The 17397-nt window shown below is 46.5% G+C and overlaps 1 protein-coding gene across 2 annotated transcripts in view; it reads left to right on the plus strand.

Moving 5' to 3' along the window:
- Kcng3 (potassium voltage-gated channel modifier subfamily G member 3) overlaps positions 1-17191 on the plus strand; it is a 48387-nt gene extending 31196 nt beyond the window's left edge. For both annotated transcript variants that reach the window (XM_032908766.1, XM_032908767.1), the window contains exon 2: positions 16304-17191. In XM_032908766.1, coding sequence (XP_032764657.1) covers positions 16304-16949 — 646 coding nt within the window. In that variant the 3' untranslated portion in view covers positions 16950-17191. The remainder of the gene's footprint in view (positions 1-16303) is intronic.
- The last annotated feature ends 206 nt before the right edge of the window (positions 17192-17397 follow it).

A 17397-nucleotide genomic window follows, 5' to 3' on the forward strand; every position in this document is an offset into this window, starting at 1 on the left:
GAGGTCAGGGATGGTGATTTCCCCCAGAAGTTCTTTTATTGTTGAGAATTGTTTTCACTATTCTTGTTTTTTACGCCTTTCCAGATAAATTTGAGAATTGCTTTTTTTATGTCTTTGAAGAGTTGTGTTGGGATTTTGATGGGGATTGCATTGAATCTGTAGATTGCCTTTGGTAGGATGGCCATTTTTACTATGTTAATTCTGCCAATCCATGAACATGGGAGATCTCTATACTTTCTGAGATCTTCATCAATTTCTTTCTTGAGAGACTTGAAGTTATTGTCATCAGATCTTTCATTCATTTGCTTAGAGTTACCCCAAGATATTTTATATTATTTGTGGCTATTGGGAAGGGAGTTGTTTCCCTAATTTCTTTCTCAGCCTGTTTATCATTTATATAAAGGAAGGCTACTGATTTATTTGAATTAATTTTGTATCCAGCCACTTTGCGGAAGTTGTTTATCAGAAGTTCACTGGTAGAATTTTTGGGGTCGCTTATATATACTATCATATCATCTGCAAATAGTGATATCTTTAATTCTTTACCAATTTGTATCCCCTTGACCTCTTTTTTTTTTTTTTTTTTTGTTCTTTTTTTTCGGAGCTAGGGATCGAACCCAGGGTCTTGCGCTTCCTAGGCAAGCGCTCTACCACTGAGCTAAATCCCCAACCCCATCTTGACCTCTTTTTGTTGTCTTCTTGTTCTAGCTGGCACTTCGAGTACTATATTGAATAGATATGGGGAGAGTGGGCATCCTTGTCTCTGATTTTAATGGGATTGCTTCAAGTATCTCTCCATTTAATTTGATATTGGCTGTTGGTTTGCAGTAAATTGCTTTTATTATGTTTAGGTATGGGCCTTGAATTCCTGATCTCTCCAATACTTTTAACATGAAGGGATGTTGTATTTTGTCAAATGCTTTTTCTGCATCTAAGGAGATGATCCTGTAATTTTTTTCTTTGAGTTTATTTATATGGTGGATTACGTTAATCAATTTTCATATATTGAACCAACCTTGCATCCCTGAGATGAAGCCTAGTTGATCGTGGTGAATGATGGTTTTGGTGTGTTCTTGGATTTAATTTGCAAGAATTTTATTGAGTATTTTTGCATCAATATTCATAAGCGAGATTGGTCAGAAGTTCTCTTTTTTGGTTGGTTTAGGTATCAGAGTAATTGTGGCTTCATAGAATGAATTAAGTAGTGTTCCTTCTGTTTCTATTTTATGGAAGTTTGAGGAATATTGGTATTAGGTTTTTGAAGTTCTGGTAGAATTATGCTCTAAAGCCTTCTGGCCCTGGGCGTTTTTTGGTTGGGAGGTTTTTAGTGACTTGTATTTCCTTATGGGATATGGACCTGTTTAGATAGTTTACTGGTCCTTGATTTAACTTTGGTGTGCTGTCTAGAAAGTCATCCAGATTTTCCACTTTTGATGAGTATAGGCTTTTAGACTTTTGTAGTAGGATTTGATGTTTGTTTTTTTTTTTTAAATTTCCTCTGTTTCTGCTGTTATGTCTCCCTTTTCATTTCTGATTTTGTTAATTTGGATGCTGCCTCTGGGCCCCTTAGTTAGTTTGGCTAGGGGTTTATCTATCTTGTTGGTTCTCTCAAAGAACCAGCTTTTTGTTTTGTTGATACTTTGTTCTCTTTGCTTCTACCTGGTTGATTTCAGCCCTGAGTTTGACTAATTCCTGGTGTCTGCTCCTCTTAGGTGAGTTTGCTTCTTTTTTTTCTAGAGCTCTCACATGTGCTGTTAAGTTGCTAGTGCAGGATCTCTCCAGTGTCTTTACCAGTGCACTTGGTGCTGTGAATTTTCCTCTTAGCACTGCTTTCATTGTGTCCATAGGTTTGGGTATGATGTGTCAACATTTTCATTAAATTCCAGGAAGTCGAGTGTTATAGTTTGAGTCCTGACTGCCCATCCCCCAAAGACTCACTCGTTGAGGGTGTGGCCATTAGTTTATGTGCTATGAGAAGGTAGGAGACACAAGTACCCTGGTGGAAGGAGATTGGATCCTTGAAGCATGATCTTTCACGGACATTGACCTCCTTCTCTATTTTTTTTTTTTTTTTTTCCTACCTTTTTGAGGTAGAAAGGCCTTCTCTCTCCCAAGCAACATTCTCACAGGCTAGGGTTTACTTAAAATAATTTATGAAGAGGGAAAGGGGTGGAGATAGACGGAATGAAACTGGATATAGCCCGGGGTGAATGGGGCTGGGTATTTGGAGGGTCACGATACCATTCTTCCTTTTGGTTGTGTGTTGAGTTCTGCACTTCGGAAGCTTGGAGAAAAAAGCCCATGCAATGACAGAATCAAACCCATCCCTTTTGTGAAACATTGAGTCCATCTCCAAGTTGCAGAGTTCCTAGCAAGAAACTTCCTTGGGTACTGTCTACATGCCCTCAGGTCATATGTTTGGGTTGACGATGGAATTATTTATCCCAAAAGGAGAGAGAGGGGAGGTGAGGGTTCTTAGCTATTTACCTGGGGTTTTTCTTAGGACACATGTCTTGATGTTGGGTGGGTAGCCCCACTCTGAGGGCTGCGGCTGCAATCTTTGGGTGTCCAGACAGGAACTCAGTTGTTCCTTTGCAGAGGGCCATCAGTCCCTGTTTGCCAGTGGAAAGTGTAAGACCCACATTTATGTTGTCAAAACAGAGAACAGAGGACATAGGGAAATCTGCAGTTGGGAGGTGGAGCCTAGCTCCCCAGGGAGATAGCCAGAGTGTTTCTGTCTGAGGAGACAAGGGCAGCCATTGGAGATGGATATAAGAAGGAAGAGGTTTATCTCCTTAAGCCTCTGCACAAGGAGCCAATCACCACAGTCAGACAAAGGTAGCTTTTAAATCAACTGTTATCCTACCCCTGCCTGGGATCTTAAACTGCCCGCATACCCACAGAGCTTAATTACTGTTATAGCTTTGGTCCCCAGCTTGGGAGGTGGTAGGAACTTTAAGATCTGGTGGAGCATGGAGGTCTTCAGGGCCTGTGAAGGCCTGCCCTTGAATGGAATCGTGAGGCATGTCCTTCCTGCTTCTCTTTTTAATTTCTAGCTATGAAGTGAAGACCTTTGTTCTCCCGTGAGCACCTTGCTGTGGTTGTGTTTCAAGGGTTCAGACTCAGAAACAATAGAGCCAGACAGCCAGGGGCCAAGGCCTGCAAAAAAAGGAGACAAAATAAACCTTTGTCTTTGTAAACCAGGCGGTAATTGTTATAGTAACCAAATGTCTTTGTAAACTGGGTGGTATTCGTTGTAGTAACCAATGGCTGACTTAGCAGACGTCATGAATAAACAGTCTTAAGCAGTGGACTTAAAGTTACAAGTGTGCACTAACTCTAGCTGTAAGAAAACGGACTGCCGCTCAGCAGCTAAGAGCAGTCCGCTCTAACAGAGGACCTGAGTTGGATTTCCAGCACCGGCACAGCAGCTCACAGTTGTCTATAACTCCAGTTACAAAGAATCTGACAGCCTCTATCGAACTCAGAGGGTACCAGGTGCATAGATATACAGGCAGACAAAAACACTCATACACATACAATAAACGTAACTGAAAAAAAATTACAAAAAAGAAAACACGAATCCCCACGAGGCTGTCGTAGGTGACACACCGGATGGTGTCCTGGTGATCTGTTACAGCAGGGAGGAATGGCTGAGTTTTCTCAGCTCTGTGTGGGGATAAAAACTAAACCTGTCAGGCGAGCACATTTGCTGTCAGAGTTAAATGAAGGGATACATACACATTTAGAGGAAAGCAGTTCGCCGTTAGAGAAGCGCTCAACTCTGTTTATCTATATTTCCATCAGTGTGGGGCCAGAGATAACTGATGGAGATGTTTGATTTGATTTTTTTTTTTTTCATTTAAGGTAAAGTCAAGAAAAGAGTTGAGTGTAGAAGAAAAGTCCATCCCCACTGAACTGATTGTGACAGAAAACACAAAGACATAGGAAAGACACTAGGTGATATGGCAGATTCTGGTGAGGTAATGGCTGGAAATTTTGTTACACTGTGTGCTGTTACGCTACATCTGCCTGATGAAAACGTGATTGGAAGCCAGGTAGTGATGGTAGCAGCGCTCAGGAGGCAGAGGCCAGCGATCTCTGAGTTCAAAGCCAGCCTGATATACAGAGTGAGTTCTAGGGATACACAGAGAAAAACAAAATGGGGGGGGGAATACTTCACGTTGTTCAAAGCTGGGGATGGGTGGGGCAGCCCTCCCTTTTGCGGCTCTCCGAGGGTTGTCTGAGTTGAATCCACCTGCTGACAACTCAATCGTGATGATTGCTTTTCTATTTGGCTGTGCTTTTTATTTTTGAAAGCGTTTTTAAATTGGAAAAATAATGTGTGCACCCAGTAAAGCATTTAATGGTAAAAAGAATAGAGCAAAAAGTGAGTTTTCACTGAGCATCGGGGCTTGAGGGTTGCCCCTCGGGGACACTGTTGTTGACAGTTCACTCTCCCCCTTCCCCTCCCCGTTCCCCTCTCCCTCTCTCTTCCCCACCCCCTCTCTCTGAGGCCAGGTCTCACTGTACAGTCTAGGCTGGTCTCAAAAGTCACCATCCTCCTGCTTCAGTCCTCCAGAGTGCTTGGATTAAGGCATGTGCCACCACAGCTGACTTTTGAGTGTGTCTCCAGTGCACACCCATGCACGCACTTGTAGCATGTCATTTGTGCTGTTCTGTGCCTCACATAACTGCATCTTGAAGAATCTCCTATGTCAGCATACATCTTTCTCCTCCTCGTGACTACATGGTCTAAGGCAAGACACCTGCTCATGGCTGCATGACAGAAACCGGGGTCTTTATTTTATAATGTCACACAGTTTGAACCAATAATAACTTTTAGAAATATACTTACACAACCCGTCTCCTGCAGGTAGACATTTATATATCTTTATCCTTGGGTATTGTAAGTAATGGCCCTCCTCATATGTGTTCTTGGGAGCGTGTGGGAGCGTGTGTAGGATGAGTCCCCGAGTGGGTGGCTGGTGCTCCTGTGCAGTGTTCAGCTTATAGAGCTTGCCAACCGCTCTTGTAAGGCATTTGAACAATGTGTGCTGCAACTCTCAGTGTGTAAGAATATATGCCAAAGCCTTCAAAGGATTCTGCCTTAGTCTGCTTCGTGCTGCTGTTGCAGGAGACCGTGGATTAGGCAGTTAATAATGAAGACTCAGGGGTCCATGTGTAGTCAGGGCATTCGTTCATGCTGCATTTTCCCACCAGGCATTGCGGATAGAAGGGCAAAGAGAGAAGAACTTCCAGAGAGCTGAACCCACTCTTGTGATGGTGGCTCTTCAGCTTTGTGTGTGCTTGAAGAGATGTGTGTGTGCAGGTGTGCGCCCCTCCACATGTATGTAGAGGCCACAGGCTGACATCGGTGTGTGCATGAGGAGGTGCGTGTGTAGGTGTGTACCCCTCCACATGCATGTAGGGGCCACAGGCTGACATCGGTGTGTGCATGAAGAGGGGTGTGTGTGTGTGTGTGTGTGTGTGTGTGTGTGTGTGTGCGCGTGTGCGCTCCCCCAAATGCATGTAGAGGCCACAGGCTGACATAGGGTGTGTGCATGCGGAGGTATATATGTGTGTGTGTGTGTGTGTGTGTGTGTGTGTGTGTGTGTGTGCATGTGTGCATCCCTCCACATGCATATAGAGGCCACAGGCTGATATAGGTGTGTACATGAGGAGGGGTGTGTGTGTGTGTGTGTATGTGTGTGTGTGTGCACCCCTCCACATGCATGTTGAGGCCACAGGCTGACATTGGTGTGTGCATGAGGAGGTGTGTGTGTGTGTGTGTGTGTGTGTGTGTGTGTACCCCTCCGCAGAGGCAGAGACTGACATTGGTGTGTGCGTGAGGAGGGTGTGTGTGTGTGTGTGTGTGTGTGTGTGTGTGTGTGTGTGTGTGCACCTCCACATGAATGTAGAGACAGAGACTGACATTGGTGTGTGAATGAGGAGGTGTGTGTGGTCAGGTGTGCACCTCCACATGAATGTAGAGACAGAGACTGACATTGGTGTGTGAATGAGGAGGTGTGTGTGGTCAGGTGTGCACCCCTCCACATGTATGTAGAGGCAGAGGCTGACATTGGTGTGTGCATGAGAAGGTGTGTGTGGTCAGGTGTGCACCCCTCCACATGCATGTAGAGGCAGAGGCTGACATTGGTGTGTGCATGAGGAGGTGTGTGTGCAGGTGTGCACCCCTCCACATGCATGTAAAGGCAGAGGCTGACGTTGGTGTGTGCATGAGGAGGTATGTGGTCAGGAATGTACCCCTCCACATGCATGTAGAGCCCAGAGATTTTCCTGTCGTTTTCTACTTTCTCCTGCCACTGTTGGTATTAATCCATTTACGAAGGTAGAGCCCTAATGACACACCCCTCCCAAAGGCCCGTCTCCTGAGACCGTTGCAGTGGCAGTTCAGGTTCAGGTGAGTTTCAGGCAGCGAGCCACAGCCCCTTCTCTTTGCACTCAGGAAGACATTAAAATGATCTCCTTTTGTGAGTGAAGAAACAACTGTGAACGGCCAAGGGACAATGATAGTAGGAGTGTAATGACGAGTCTGTGATAGCCACGGTTTATTGAGCATCTAGTACATACCAGGGTGTGTTCTGGGCTCTTAGTTCCCAGGCTTCTGGTCCTGTGCGTGTTAGGAAGGACTTGCCACTGAGCAAGTCCCCACCTAGTTGCCCACTTTGGCATACTGAGTTTTATTCCAGTGCTGCTTCCTGTGTGTGTGTGTGTGTGTGTGTGTGTGTGTGTGTGTGTGTGTGTGTGTAAGTGTGTAAGTGTGTAAAACCCACCACTCTTTTGAGGTAAGGAACAGCAAGCAGACCACCATCTTTTGTCTTCCTCTGGAAGGTGGCGTGGCTCTGCAGTAAGGTGCCAGGTTACGGCTCCGGGTTAAGTGACAGGGTGTGGATTGGACTCCCATTACTGCCCATTATTTTTTTAATTGTGGTTTTAAAAGCCCACATATCAAATTTTACTTTTTAAAAGACATTTTAAAGTGTACAGTTGAGTGGTGCTAAGTAGTCTCATTGTTATAAAATAGACTTTCAGTACTTTGTCAACCTGTAAATCTGAAACTATATACCAAACAGTATATCAAACAGTTCCCCAGCCTCTGCTACCCACAATTCCTCTCTGTGTTTTAAATTAACTATTTAGTTTCCTCATATCAACAGACTTGCCTAGCATTTATCCTTGTGGGTGCCTTAGTTAAGGTTTTATTGCTGTGAAGAGACACCATGACCATGGCAAGCCTTATAAAGGCAAACATTTCATTGGAAGTCCTGCCTGTTATCATCACGGTGGGAAGCATAGCAGTGTGCAGGCAGAAAGCGATTGCATTTCCACACTGGGCAAGTACGAGGAACCCTCAAAGCCTGCCTCTTCCTCCAAGGCCACACCTATTCCAACAACACCACACTTCCTAATAGTGGCACGTCCCCTGGGCCAAGCATATTAAATCCACCACAGTGGGGTTCAGTTATTCTTACTTAGCTTAAAGTGCCAGAGGTTTGCACATAGCAAACATATAGCTAGCATACATAGAATTTTCTTTCCCTTTAAAAGCAGGACAAGGGGCTGGAGAGATGGCTCAGTGGTGAAGAGCGCTGGCTGCTCTTCCAGAGGTCCTGAGTTCAATTCCCAGCAACCACATGGTGGTTCACAGCCATCTGTAATGGGACCTGATGCCCTCTTCTGGTGTGTCTGAAGACAACTACTGTGTACTCATAAATAAAATAAGTCTTAAAGTAAAGCAGGCCAAGGCTGGAGAGGTGGCTTCCCAGGTGAAGGGCTTGTGTTAGAGTCCAGATCTCCAGCACCCATGCCAGAGCTGGGCACAGTGTTGTGTTACCTCTAACCCCAGCACTTGGTGTGGGCGGGGACGGGCAGACCCTAGGGCTCTCTGGTCAGTCAGTGAAGGGACAAGCTCTAGGTTCACTGAGAGACCCTGCCTCACAAAACAAGGGGAGTAGTGACCTAGGGAGACCCGAGGCTGCACTCTGACTTCCCACGCGCGTTTGCACAGGGCTGAGTACGCCTGCTCACACAAAGCTGGATGAAGTTCCTGTGAGTCTGTGAGGATCGCACTTGCTTTGTCCTTTCACAGAGGTGAAGCTGGTTCTTCCTTCACTTTTCCTGGAGGAAGCACTCTTTTCCCATAGTAGATGCTCCGTCTTATGGTCCCATTCCCGCTGTGGGGCAGCCATGCCAGGCCTTCATGTACACCAGAGTCACTTCTCCTGTGCGGGACAGGCACCTGCTGTGTGCTCGCACGTGTCTGATGGATGTGGGGAATGACGCAGAGGAAAGAGTCAAGCAGAGAGCTCTGGGCAGCATGAAAACTCTGACTCCATAGGCGTTCAGGTTAAACGTGATGATGCCTGCATCGTCATGACACTGAGAACTGGGCGTAGGCCTGCGAGATTTAAGAAGAAACACACACTCGGGTCATTCGTCTTAAGAGAATGCCGTCCGGGCTTTACTGAGATCTCCTTATATACCAGAGGCAAAAGCGGTGGAAAAATAATAAAGCAGGTGAAAAAACCCAACCAGGAAAACAGGAAAAATCTGTGTCATGGAAAGTCCTGGCCCCAACACAGGGCCGTAAACAACTTCTTAACGACAGCAAGCTGGAAGGCTCAGTGAGGGGGAAGGGCATCATGGAAAGTCCCCGTCCCAAATCAGGGGCTGAGAGCAGCTGCCAAGCGTGTAAACAACTTCTTGCCATAGCAGGCTGAAAGACTCAGCGAGGGGGAAGGGAAACACCCCAAGGTAGGGCCCAACAAAACGTTTGTCAGAACTCAGCGAATGTAGCTTAAAGTGTGAGCATTTCACTGTATGAGGTTTATATTAAAGAGGAAAAAAATTAAATATCAACTCCAGTACTCTGAGTTCTGGGAGTGGGGGAATGAATTGATGTCTGCACTAAAAATGACATTAGTGTCAACCAACCTGTACTCCTCAGAGCTCTCAGAGACTAAGCCCCCAAGGAACAAACATGGGCTGCTCTGTGACCCCGGGCACATGTGTAGCAGAAGACTGCCTTGTCTGGCCTCAGTGGAAGAGGATGCACTTAATTCTGTGGAAAGTTGGTGCCCAGGGAAGAAGGATGCTGGTGGGGATGGGTGGGCAGGTGGGGGAGCACCCTCTCAAATGCAGGGGGCCGAGAGGGGGTGAAGAACTCGGGGAGGGGGGAACCAGGAAGCACGCAACATTTGGAATGTGAATGAATAAAATAATTTTTTAAAAATGGGGAAAAAAATTAAGATGGGTTGGAGAGATGGCTCGACCGTCAGAGACTAGGCTCACAACCAAAAATTTAAGAGATTAATGACCAGTTAGAGAATTGGCAATAAGCAATCTCAATATATTTAATTAAGATAGTTCTTGTACCTTGAGCTCAGAGTTAGAATGCTTGCCTAGCATGTGCAAGACACCACACTGCCAAAACCAGCACACAGATGTGTAAGTAAAATACTTACCTGCATTTTGTATGTTTGAAAGGTTTTGGTAATGAAATGTTGCAGGGAGAAGATGAAGAGAGGACCTGTAGGCTGTGACCTCCCTCCTGACTGGCAAACTCTGAGGTCTTTGTTCTCTAGTGGGATGGAGACAGGTTCTGGTTAATGCAAAAGAGCATTGTCTTCCCTTAAGAGAGCCTTTGTGTCACTCCCAGAGGTGCCGCCTGCCTGCCGTGAAAGACAGACCAGCAACTAGTAATGGCTGGTGTTTGTAGGTAGTGATGAGGGTCCTCCAGGACCAGAGAGAGGAAGACTTTAAATTGTAACAGTGGCCATCCATTTTCTAATACTGTTACAGAGTATCAGACAGATGTTTCCGTGACTCATGAGTTTCAGCAGGGAATTAAAAAATCATAGCCCCGGTATTCCGAGGCCTTCAGGCTTCCTCTCAACATGGTAGAGGTTGATTCTTCTCTCATCAAGTTTGAGATAGCAAACTGCTTATGAGCTGAGAAGCCATAAGCTTGGTTTTGTGTGTCAGCTTGACACAACTTAGAGTCATCAGAGAGAAGCCTCAGTTGAGGAAATGCCTCCAAGAGATCCAGCTGTAGGGCGTTTTCTCAATTAGTGATCAATAGGGGAGGGTCCAGCCCATTATGGGTGGTGCCATCCCTGGGCTGGTGGTGGTCCTGGGTTCTGTAAGAAAGCAGGCTGAGCAAGCCACGGGAAGCAAGCCAGAAAGCAGCATCCTCCATAGCCTCTGTGTCAGCTCCTGCCTCCAGGTTCCTGTCCTGACTTCCTTTGTTGATGAACAGCAATGTGGAAGTGTAAGTCGGATAAACCTTTTCCTCCCCAACTTTCTTTTTGGTCACGGTGTAGGTATAGACAATATGGTTTGGTCTTAGGCCGTAGAAACCCGAACTAAGACACCATAGAAATGAAGATATAGAAGCAAACCATTCCATATCAACAGTGGACACTGTCATAAAAATCATTAGTGTAATGGGATGTTCATATCGCTCTAAAGACCTGCAGGTCTGGGTTCTTGCCTGTGCCACTGCAGTCCCGGTCTTGGTTTTGCCATTCCTAATAGGGATATAGGGGGAATAATCCTAGATTTCTGGAAAGGGTTACTCAAGATGTCTGTACAGTGCTTAAACAAGTATCCCCCTGAAGGGCCTCAGCAAGTTGGGAACGTTTTTTATTAGCAACACAGTTAGAACAGGCTTCCAAGGCATGCATCCCCAGTCTCATCTCAGTTCTGTTTGCATTTGATGGACGTAGCATTCAGAAGTGCGTCATTGTTTGCCACACACGCTCGGCAAACAGTGCCGACTTTCCCCACAGTTGTTGGTGTGTTGGTGAGAGCCGTGTGGAAGCCTTTGGAAGCTGGAGGGATCTTGGCAGGCTTCAGGTGTTTGTTGATGGAGGTTGCCTTGGCATAGTCTTAGGAGCTTGGGGTTCCTGGCTGATTCATCCCTTCAGAGTGGATCTAGAGAGAATTCATCCGACTTGGGGGGCAGGCAGTGAAGCCCCCAGGACCTCATTACAGACAAGCCTGCCTCTTTGAATTCCCTCACCGAGAGATTATTCCACATCATTTGAATTTCCTCTGTTTTAATCTAAGCAACTTTGGCTGCTGGTGGAAATAATTAGTCAGAAAGTGTTCTGGTTCTTTGGGCACAATTAGGAATTTTGCTCTTCTGAAAGTAATAGATGTTAGGATTTTAGAGTCGATGGGGCCCCAGGACCATCCAAACACTGGTACTTAGTGGGTGGGGCTCACCCATCAAAGGAGAAGAACATGGGCTTCCCGCCGTCAAGTACAGCACCCTGCTCACATCTGGTGGGAGAAGACACAGTCCACAGAAAGCAAATCAAAGGACTGAAATTGTTACTGGTTTGCCCTTTATCCAAAAGGCTCCAGACCAAAGGTGGTTGGGATTTCAGATTCGGTAATGTTTCCAACTCCGTCGTGTAGTAGGTTAATCAAAGGTAAATCCACAGTTCACTCATGTTTCCTATGTATCGTATGCACATAGTCTGGAGGTGATCTCATGCAGTACTTGTAGTGTTCCGTGTTTTAACTGTGACCTGTTGTATGAGGTCAGGTGTGGGGTTTTCCATGTTGAGCATCAAGTCAATGCTCCAAAAATGTCCCAATTCTTTTTTTTTTTCTTTTCTTTTTTTTTTTCGGAGCTGGGGACCGAACCCAGGGCCTTGCACTTACTAGGCAAGCGCTCTACCGCTGAGCTAAATCCCCCAATTCCCGGCTTCTGGTTCCTCAGATACAGATTGTTATCCAGTACCACAGTGTCTTCCTGCAGTTCCTTCTGGGTGCACAGGTTACTGGAGTCCCCGATTTATTGCCATCCTAGGATGGCAAGCACGCTCGAGGCCCCAGAGGCTCAGCGCAGCAGACGTTTAGTAACTGATCCGTGCAGGGTCCAGTCTGGGTCTGGGTGGGAAGTACTTATGCCCCACACTGCACGGAGAGTCAGAGAGGAGAGCTGGTCGAGGTCCCACCATCCTGCACCGAATCCTTCAGAGTACTGGCTCCCAGGCTACCTCAGTAGGGCAGGAATGCGCTACACCCACCCCCCCCTCCCCCCGTCCTCGAGACCTTGCTGCCCATTGGCTAGAACAGGTCACATGACCTTGCCAGCCTCAAGGAGTCTAGAAATATGGGGAACGAGTGGGACATTTTATGAATGTAACCAGGTAGACATGAAACTATGTTACACTTGTTCAAACAGTGTCTTTGAGATTCCCATCTCTTCCAAGATTTATGACCTGCTCAGTTTTCTTTTTTTTTCCTTTCCTTTCCTTTTTGTTTTCTTTTTTTCTTTATTAACTTGAGTATTTCTTATTTACATTTTGATTGTTTCTGCCCAGTTTTCTAAGCCCCCAGATTTACTGACGCCTTCATGGCGGCAGCTCCGGTTAGTCTGGTGAGGATAAGGATGCTTCGGTCAATCTAAGAGTCCATGAGTAGAACAGCAGATCCACAGGAGAGAAATGGCAGGCCCCGTTGTGATGTCATCTGCTTGGCTCCCTCACCAGAACATCAGGTTCCTTGACTGTTCTGGCGACTGTGTGTGGTGGGCTGAAAACACTGTCATTTACCCCCAAAGAGACAATCAAGGTCCTAATGCCCAGGCTGGGACCTTTCAGAGCCATTTTAATTCCGTCATGACCACTCGGCTCGGCCAGTGTAGATGAAGAAAGCATGAGCTGATGCAAACTGGATTGGCTGTGCTCCAGAGAGACTACGGCCACAGAGAGTAGTTTCATGTAGTTAATACATGCCATTGTTTCCCCCTCCAACTATATATGTACGTACATATGCATGTAAAAGACTGCCGGAAGTATTTAGACCACAGGCAGCAGAGCTGTTGTCTCTCCTGTGACAGATTTATAGGCAAGGCCTGTGGACAGTTTTCCAAGACTGAGAGGTAAACAGACTTGCTCTGACAGTCTGTGTGCCCTGAGGTATCCCCACCATGTGTGCGGGTAGATCAAAGGCCTGGAGCAAGCGGCATAGGTCACGGCAGAGTGTTAGCACATGAAAATATCCCCAGCATCCTTTCAGACCAGACCGTGCCTTCTGGGTCAGCCTGGCGGAGCTCTCCGGGTCCCGTGCTGCTTCACTTTGGGGTGCTGTGGGCACTGTCGGTGTTGCGGGTGGGAGGGGAGGTTAGTATAATCCCTGTGGGGGTAGTTGGGCAAGGTCTAGCAAAAAATGTCTCCCAAGTCTAGGATTTACAGAAATAGGAACTGATATAGAAGCAAAGATACTGGGCTGGGCCTAGTCCATGGCCCATACTTGTAACTCTGGACACAGGGTGCTGAGGCAGGATTGCTGTGAGTTTGAAGCCAGCCCGTGAGAGCCTGTCCAAACCGGAAACTTGTTTTGGGAGTCAGGGATTAGCTGCTGCCTGCCTGAGCTAGGCGTATACAGACATTCAGGCATTCTGTGGAGCCACATTTAAGCAGTAAGCGAGCTTTTACGTTTGTTTTGCTTTTAAGTTAGGTAGCTCTTGGACACCTTCCTGATCCTTCTGCCTCCCAGTTGCTGATACGAGTGTGCCCAGCTGGCCCAGATGGCTCTTTCCCTCCCTCCCCGCCCCCCAAGCCCACCCTTTTTCTCCCCACCTTCTCTCCTCCATTTATTATTTACTTAGATATTTTTTCATATGTATTTATTTTATTTTGGAGGCAAGGTCTCAACATGTATGTCCTGCCTATGCCGTCACACCTGACAGTAATTGAGAAAGCTCAGGTGCTTTAGCCCAGCGGTTCTCAACCTTCCTGATGCTGTGACCCTTTACCACAGTTCCCTTGTGCTGCCTGTCCCCAACCATAAATCACGCCGTTGCTACTTCATGACTGTAACTTTGCTACCGTGATGAATCGTGTGTAACCACCTGATACATAGGGTTTCTGATATGCGACCCCTGTGAGAGGGGTCTTGACTCACAGGTTGAGAACTTCTCATCTGCCGTGAAAGTGTGGGGACCTGAGTTCAGATCCCCAACACACGTGTAAAAAAGTTGATTGTAGCTGTGGGACGCACACACAGCACACACACACACACACACACACACACACACACACACACACACACACGTAATTCTAGTGCTGAAGGGTGGGCAGAAACAGAAGGATTAAGGGGGGCTTGCTGGCCTCTGGCTTTGCCCTAGGTTCATCGAGAGTTGGTGTCTTAAGGGAATAGAGGTAGAGAGTAATCTATGTAAACGTACCCCCATGTATACATGTGCCCTGCCCATCCCCCCCGAATTGGGTCAAAAAGAAATGATCCCTAAGAGATGCTTGGGACACGCACTACAGAGATTATTTATTTATATCATACATAAAATAACTCTGTAAGAATTCATAAGAAACTACTTTATTTCTTGCCTCCCAGGAGGGTAACTGGTGACTTGGAAGCACAATGAGAATGACAGCCTCTGTTTTTAGAGTCTTCTTGTGGCTGGTCCCTATCTTTCGAGCCATGGTGATTCTTCTTCAGCCTCATGCTGCAGGGCCTACAGGCACACATCACCATGACAGCAGGGCCTACAGGCACACATCACCATGACGGCGGGGCCTACAGGCACACATCACCATGGCTGTGGGGCCTACAGGCACACATCACCATGGCTGCGGGGCCTACAGGCACACATCACCATGACAGTGGGGCCTACAGGCACACATCACCATGGCTGCGGGGCCTACAGGCACACATCACCATGACAGCAGGGCCTACAGGCACACATCACCATGACAGCGGGGCCTACAGGCACACATCACCATGACAGCAGGGCCTACAGGCACACATCACCATGACAGCGGGGCCTACAGGCACAAATTGTGCCTGACTAAGATTTTTCTTTTTGTATTTTTTTGTTATGTGGCAGATGCCAGTCCTGAATTCCCAACCTTCTTGTGTCCACCCCATAAATGCTGAGACCACAGACATGCACAGGCGTGCCTGACCACTTTGTAGTTTTGAAACACGTGAATATGAATACTTATTAAAAAAGGAAAAATTAATAAAGTTGGTGTTTGTGGCTCTGGAGAACCTTATAATAAGGTTATGGTTGTTATGGTAATAACCTGGTTAGTTGAATTCACTCATTGGGTTCTGTGGAATGGTCTCAAAGTGATTCCTTTTCTAGTGTTGTCTGTTTGCTTCCATCCACTGCCTTGATTACGTGAGGGATGGACTATTAATGATAACTTTAACTTGGAATTGCAGTCTTTAAGTCAGTTTACAGTTTACCTCTGGATTAGCTGCCCCTCCCAAGTCAGGCTTCCTGCCCCTTAGCTCTAGGATGCTCTGCAAATATTACTTTCAACATGGGCAGTGGTATAGGACATTGAGAAATACTGGCTCTGTGCAAAACTGTATTTTAAAACTATACTCAGAGACCGAGGAGATGGCTGGGCGTCAAGAACACTGGCTGCTCTCCCAGAGGATTCAGGTTGGATTCCCAGCACCCACATGGCGGCTCATAACTGTCTGTAACTCCAGTTCCAGGGGTGTCATGCCCTCTTCTGGGCTGTGTGGGTACTGCACACATGTGCACATATATATGTGCAATGTGTGCAGGCAAACAGCCATACACTTAAGATAAAAATAAATAGATCTTAAAGAAGCCTATATGCTACATAAAAGTCGTAGTGAAAGTAACAAACCACGTAGTTATGGTCTTTGGGGAAGATCACAGTACTGGTTTGGTCCAGCCCAGGAATCATTCATCTGTTTTTCAGGCTGAGGGAGGTGGACATGGTACTCCCCTGCAGTGGGTATCCATGCTGTTCCTAAAAGCTTCCCCCAGCCACAGTGTCTCCCACACAAGCCTACTTCAGGGTAGGGAAGAGTCACATTTTAGGACATGTTCCACCTTGTGGGAACAAAACCTTTCCTGTCCCACCCTCCAATGATAAACTCATGGTTGGGGACCATTGTTCTCAAAGAACACGTGAAATCTTACTTGGTGATTAGATCAGCTTAAGCTAAATTCACACCATCAAATAGGACAGGTTTGGTTTTTTTTTAAATTTTCGGGAGCTAATGATGGGAGGGGACCTACTCATTTTTAATGGTATTTTGTGTAGGCCAGTGCTTGAAATCCAGTTATGACCTAAACGTGGGTACTTCTTGTCCTGTTGCGTCCTCGTGGCTCTGACGATGTTAACACTGTCTGTTCTTCATGTTTTCTGGAACTTCGACTGAATTAATATGTCAGTGTAGTACTATCTGAAGAATACGAGAGCTATTAAAATGCTTAAAAATAAAGTGATCAATTCTCCCTTTGTTCTCCTGACAGGATAATTGAAGCTATCTGCATAGGCTGGTTCACTGCGGAGTGCATCGTGCGGTTCATCGTCTCCAAAAACAAGTGTGAGTTTGTCAAGAGACCCCTGAACATCATCGACTTACTGGCAATCACCCCCTATTACATCTCCGTGCTGATGACAGTGTTTACAGGCGAGAACTCTCAACTCCAGAGGGCTGGGGTCACCCTGAGGGTCCTCCGAATGATGCGGATCTTCTGGGTGATTAAGCTTGCCCGGCACTTCATCGGCCTGCAGACCCTGGGCTTGACTCTCAAGCGATGCTACCGAGAGATGGTTATGTTGCTCGTCTTCATCTGTGTTGCTATGGCGATCTTCAGTGCACTCTCTCAGCTCCTTGAGCACGGGTTGGACCTGGAGACGTCCAACAAGGACTTCGCCAGCATCCCCGCTGCCTGCTGGTGGGTGATTATCTCTATGACTACAGTGGGCTATGGAGACATGTATCCTATCACAGTGCCTGGAAGGATTCTTGGAGGAGTTTGTGTTGTCAGTGGGATCGTTCTGTTGGCATTACCTATCACTTTCATCTACCATAGCTTTGTGCAGTGCTACCACGAGCTCAAGTTTAGATCGGCTCGATATAGTAGGAGCCTCTCGGCTGAGTTCCTGAATTAATGGGTTGCAAATCAGTCCTTGTGCACACTTCATCTGGTAGAGTCGACGCTACTTCTTATTCATGTGTTTCTCCCTGGGTGAGCGCTACATGGCATTGTCCTCCTGTTGGAAGGGTGACATTATCCTTTCCAGCTAAAGGGATAGAGCAGTTTACTTACAGAGTAGTCAGGACTGGGACCACACACACAGGACAGTGACAGGAGAGAGAACGCTAGGGCCTGGTTTTATTCGGTCTCGTGGCCACGAGACCTCACACAGTTACCATGTTGTAGGCTGTTCCTAAGCACAGGATTTGAACACTCTAAAGCAGAAAGGCACTATTTTCCCAGTGCTTTCCCGTCTTAACGAATTCAGAAGAAGCTTGGAACTTAACGGTGTTATTTTTGAGACTAACATTTTCGTTTCTAAATGTTTTATAATTTCTCATATCAATGTCAGAAGTATCCTG

Source organism: Rattus rattus, chromosome 7 (assembly GCF_011064425.1).
Source record: "Rattus rattus isolate New Zealand chromosome 7, Rrattus_CSIRO_v1, whole genome shotgun sequence".
Taxonomy (NCBI): domain Eukaryota; kingdom Metazoa; phylum Chordata; class Mammalia; order Rodentia; family Muridae; genus Rattus; species Rattus rattus.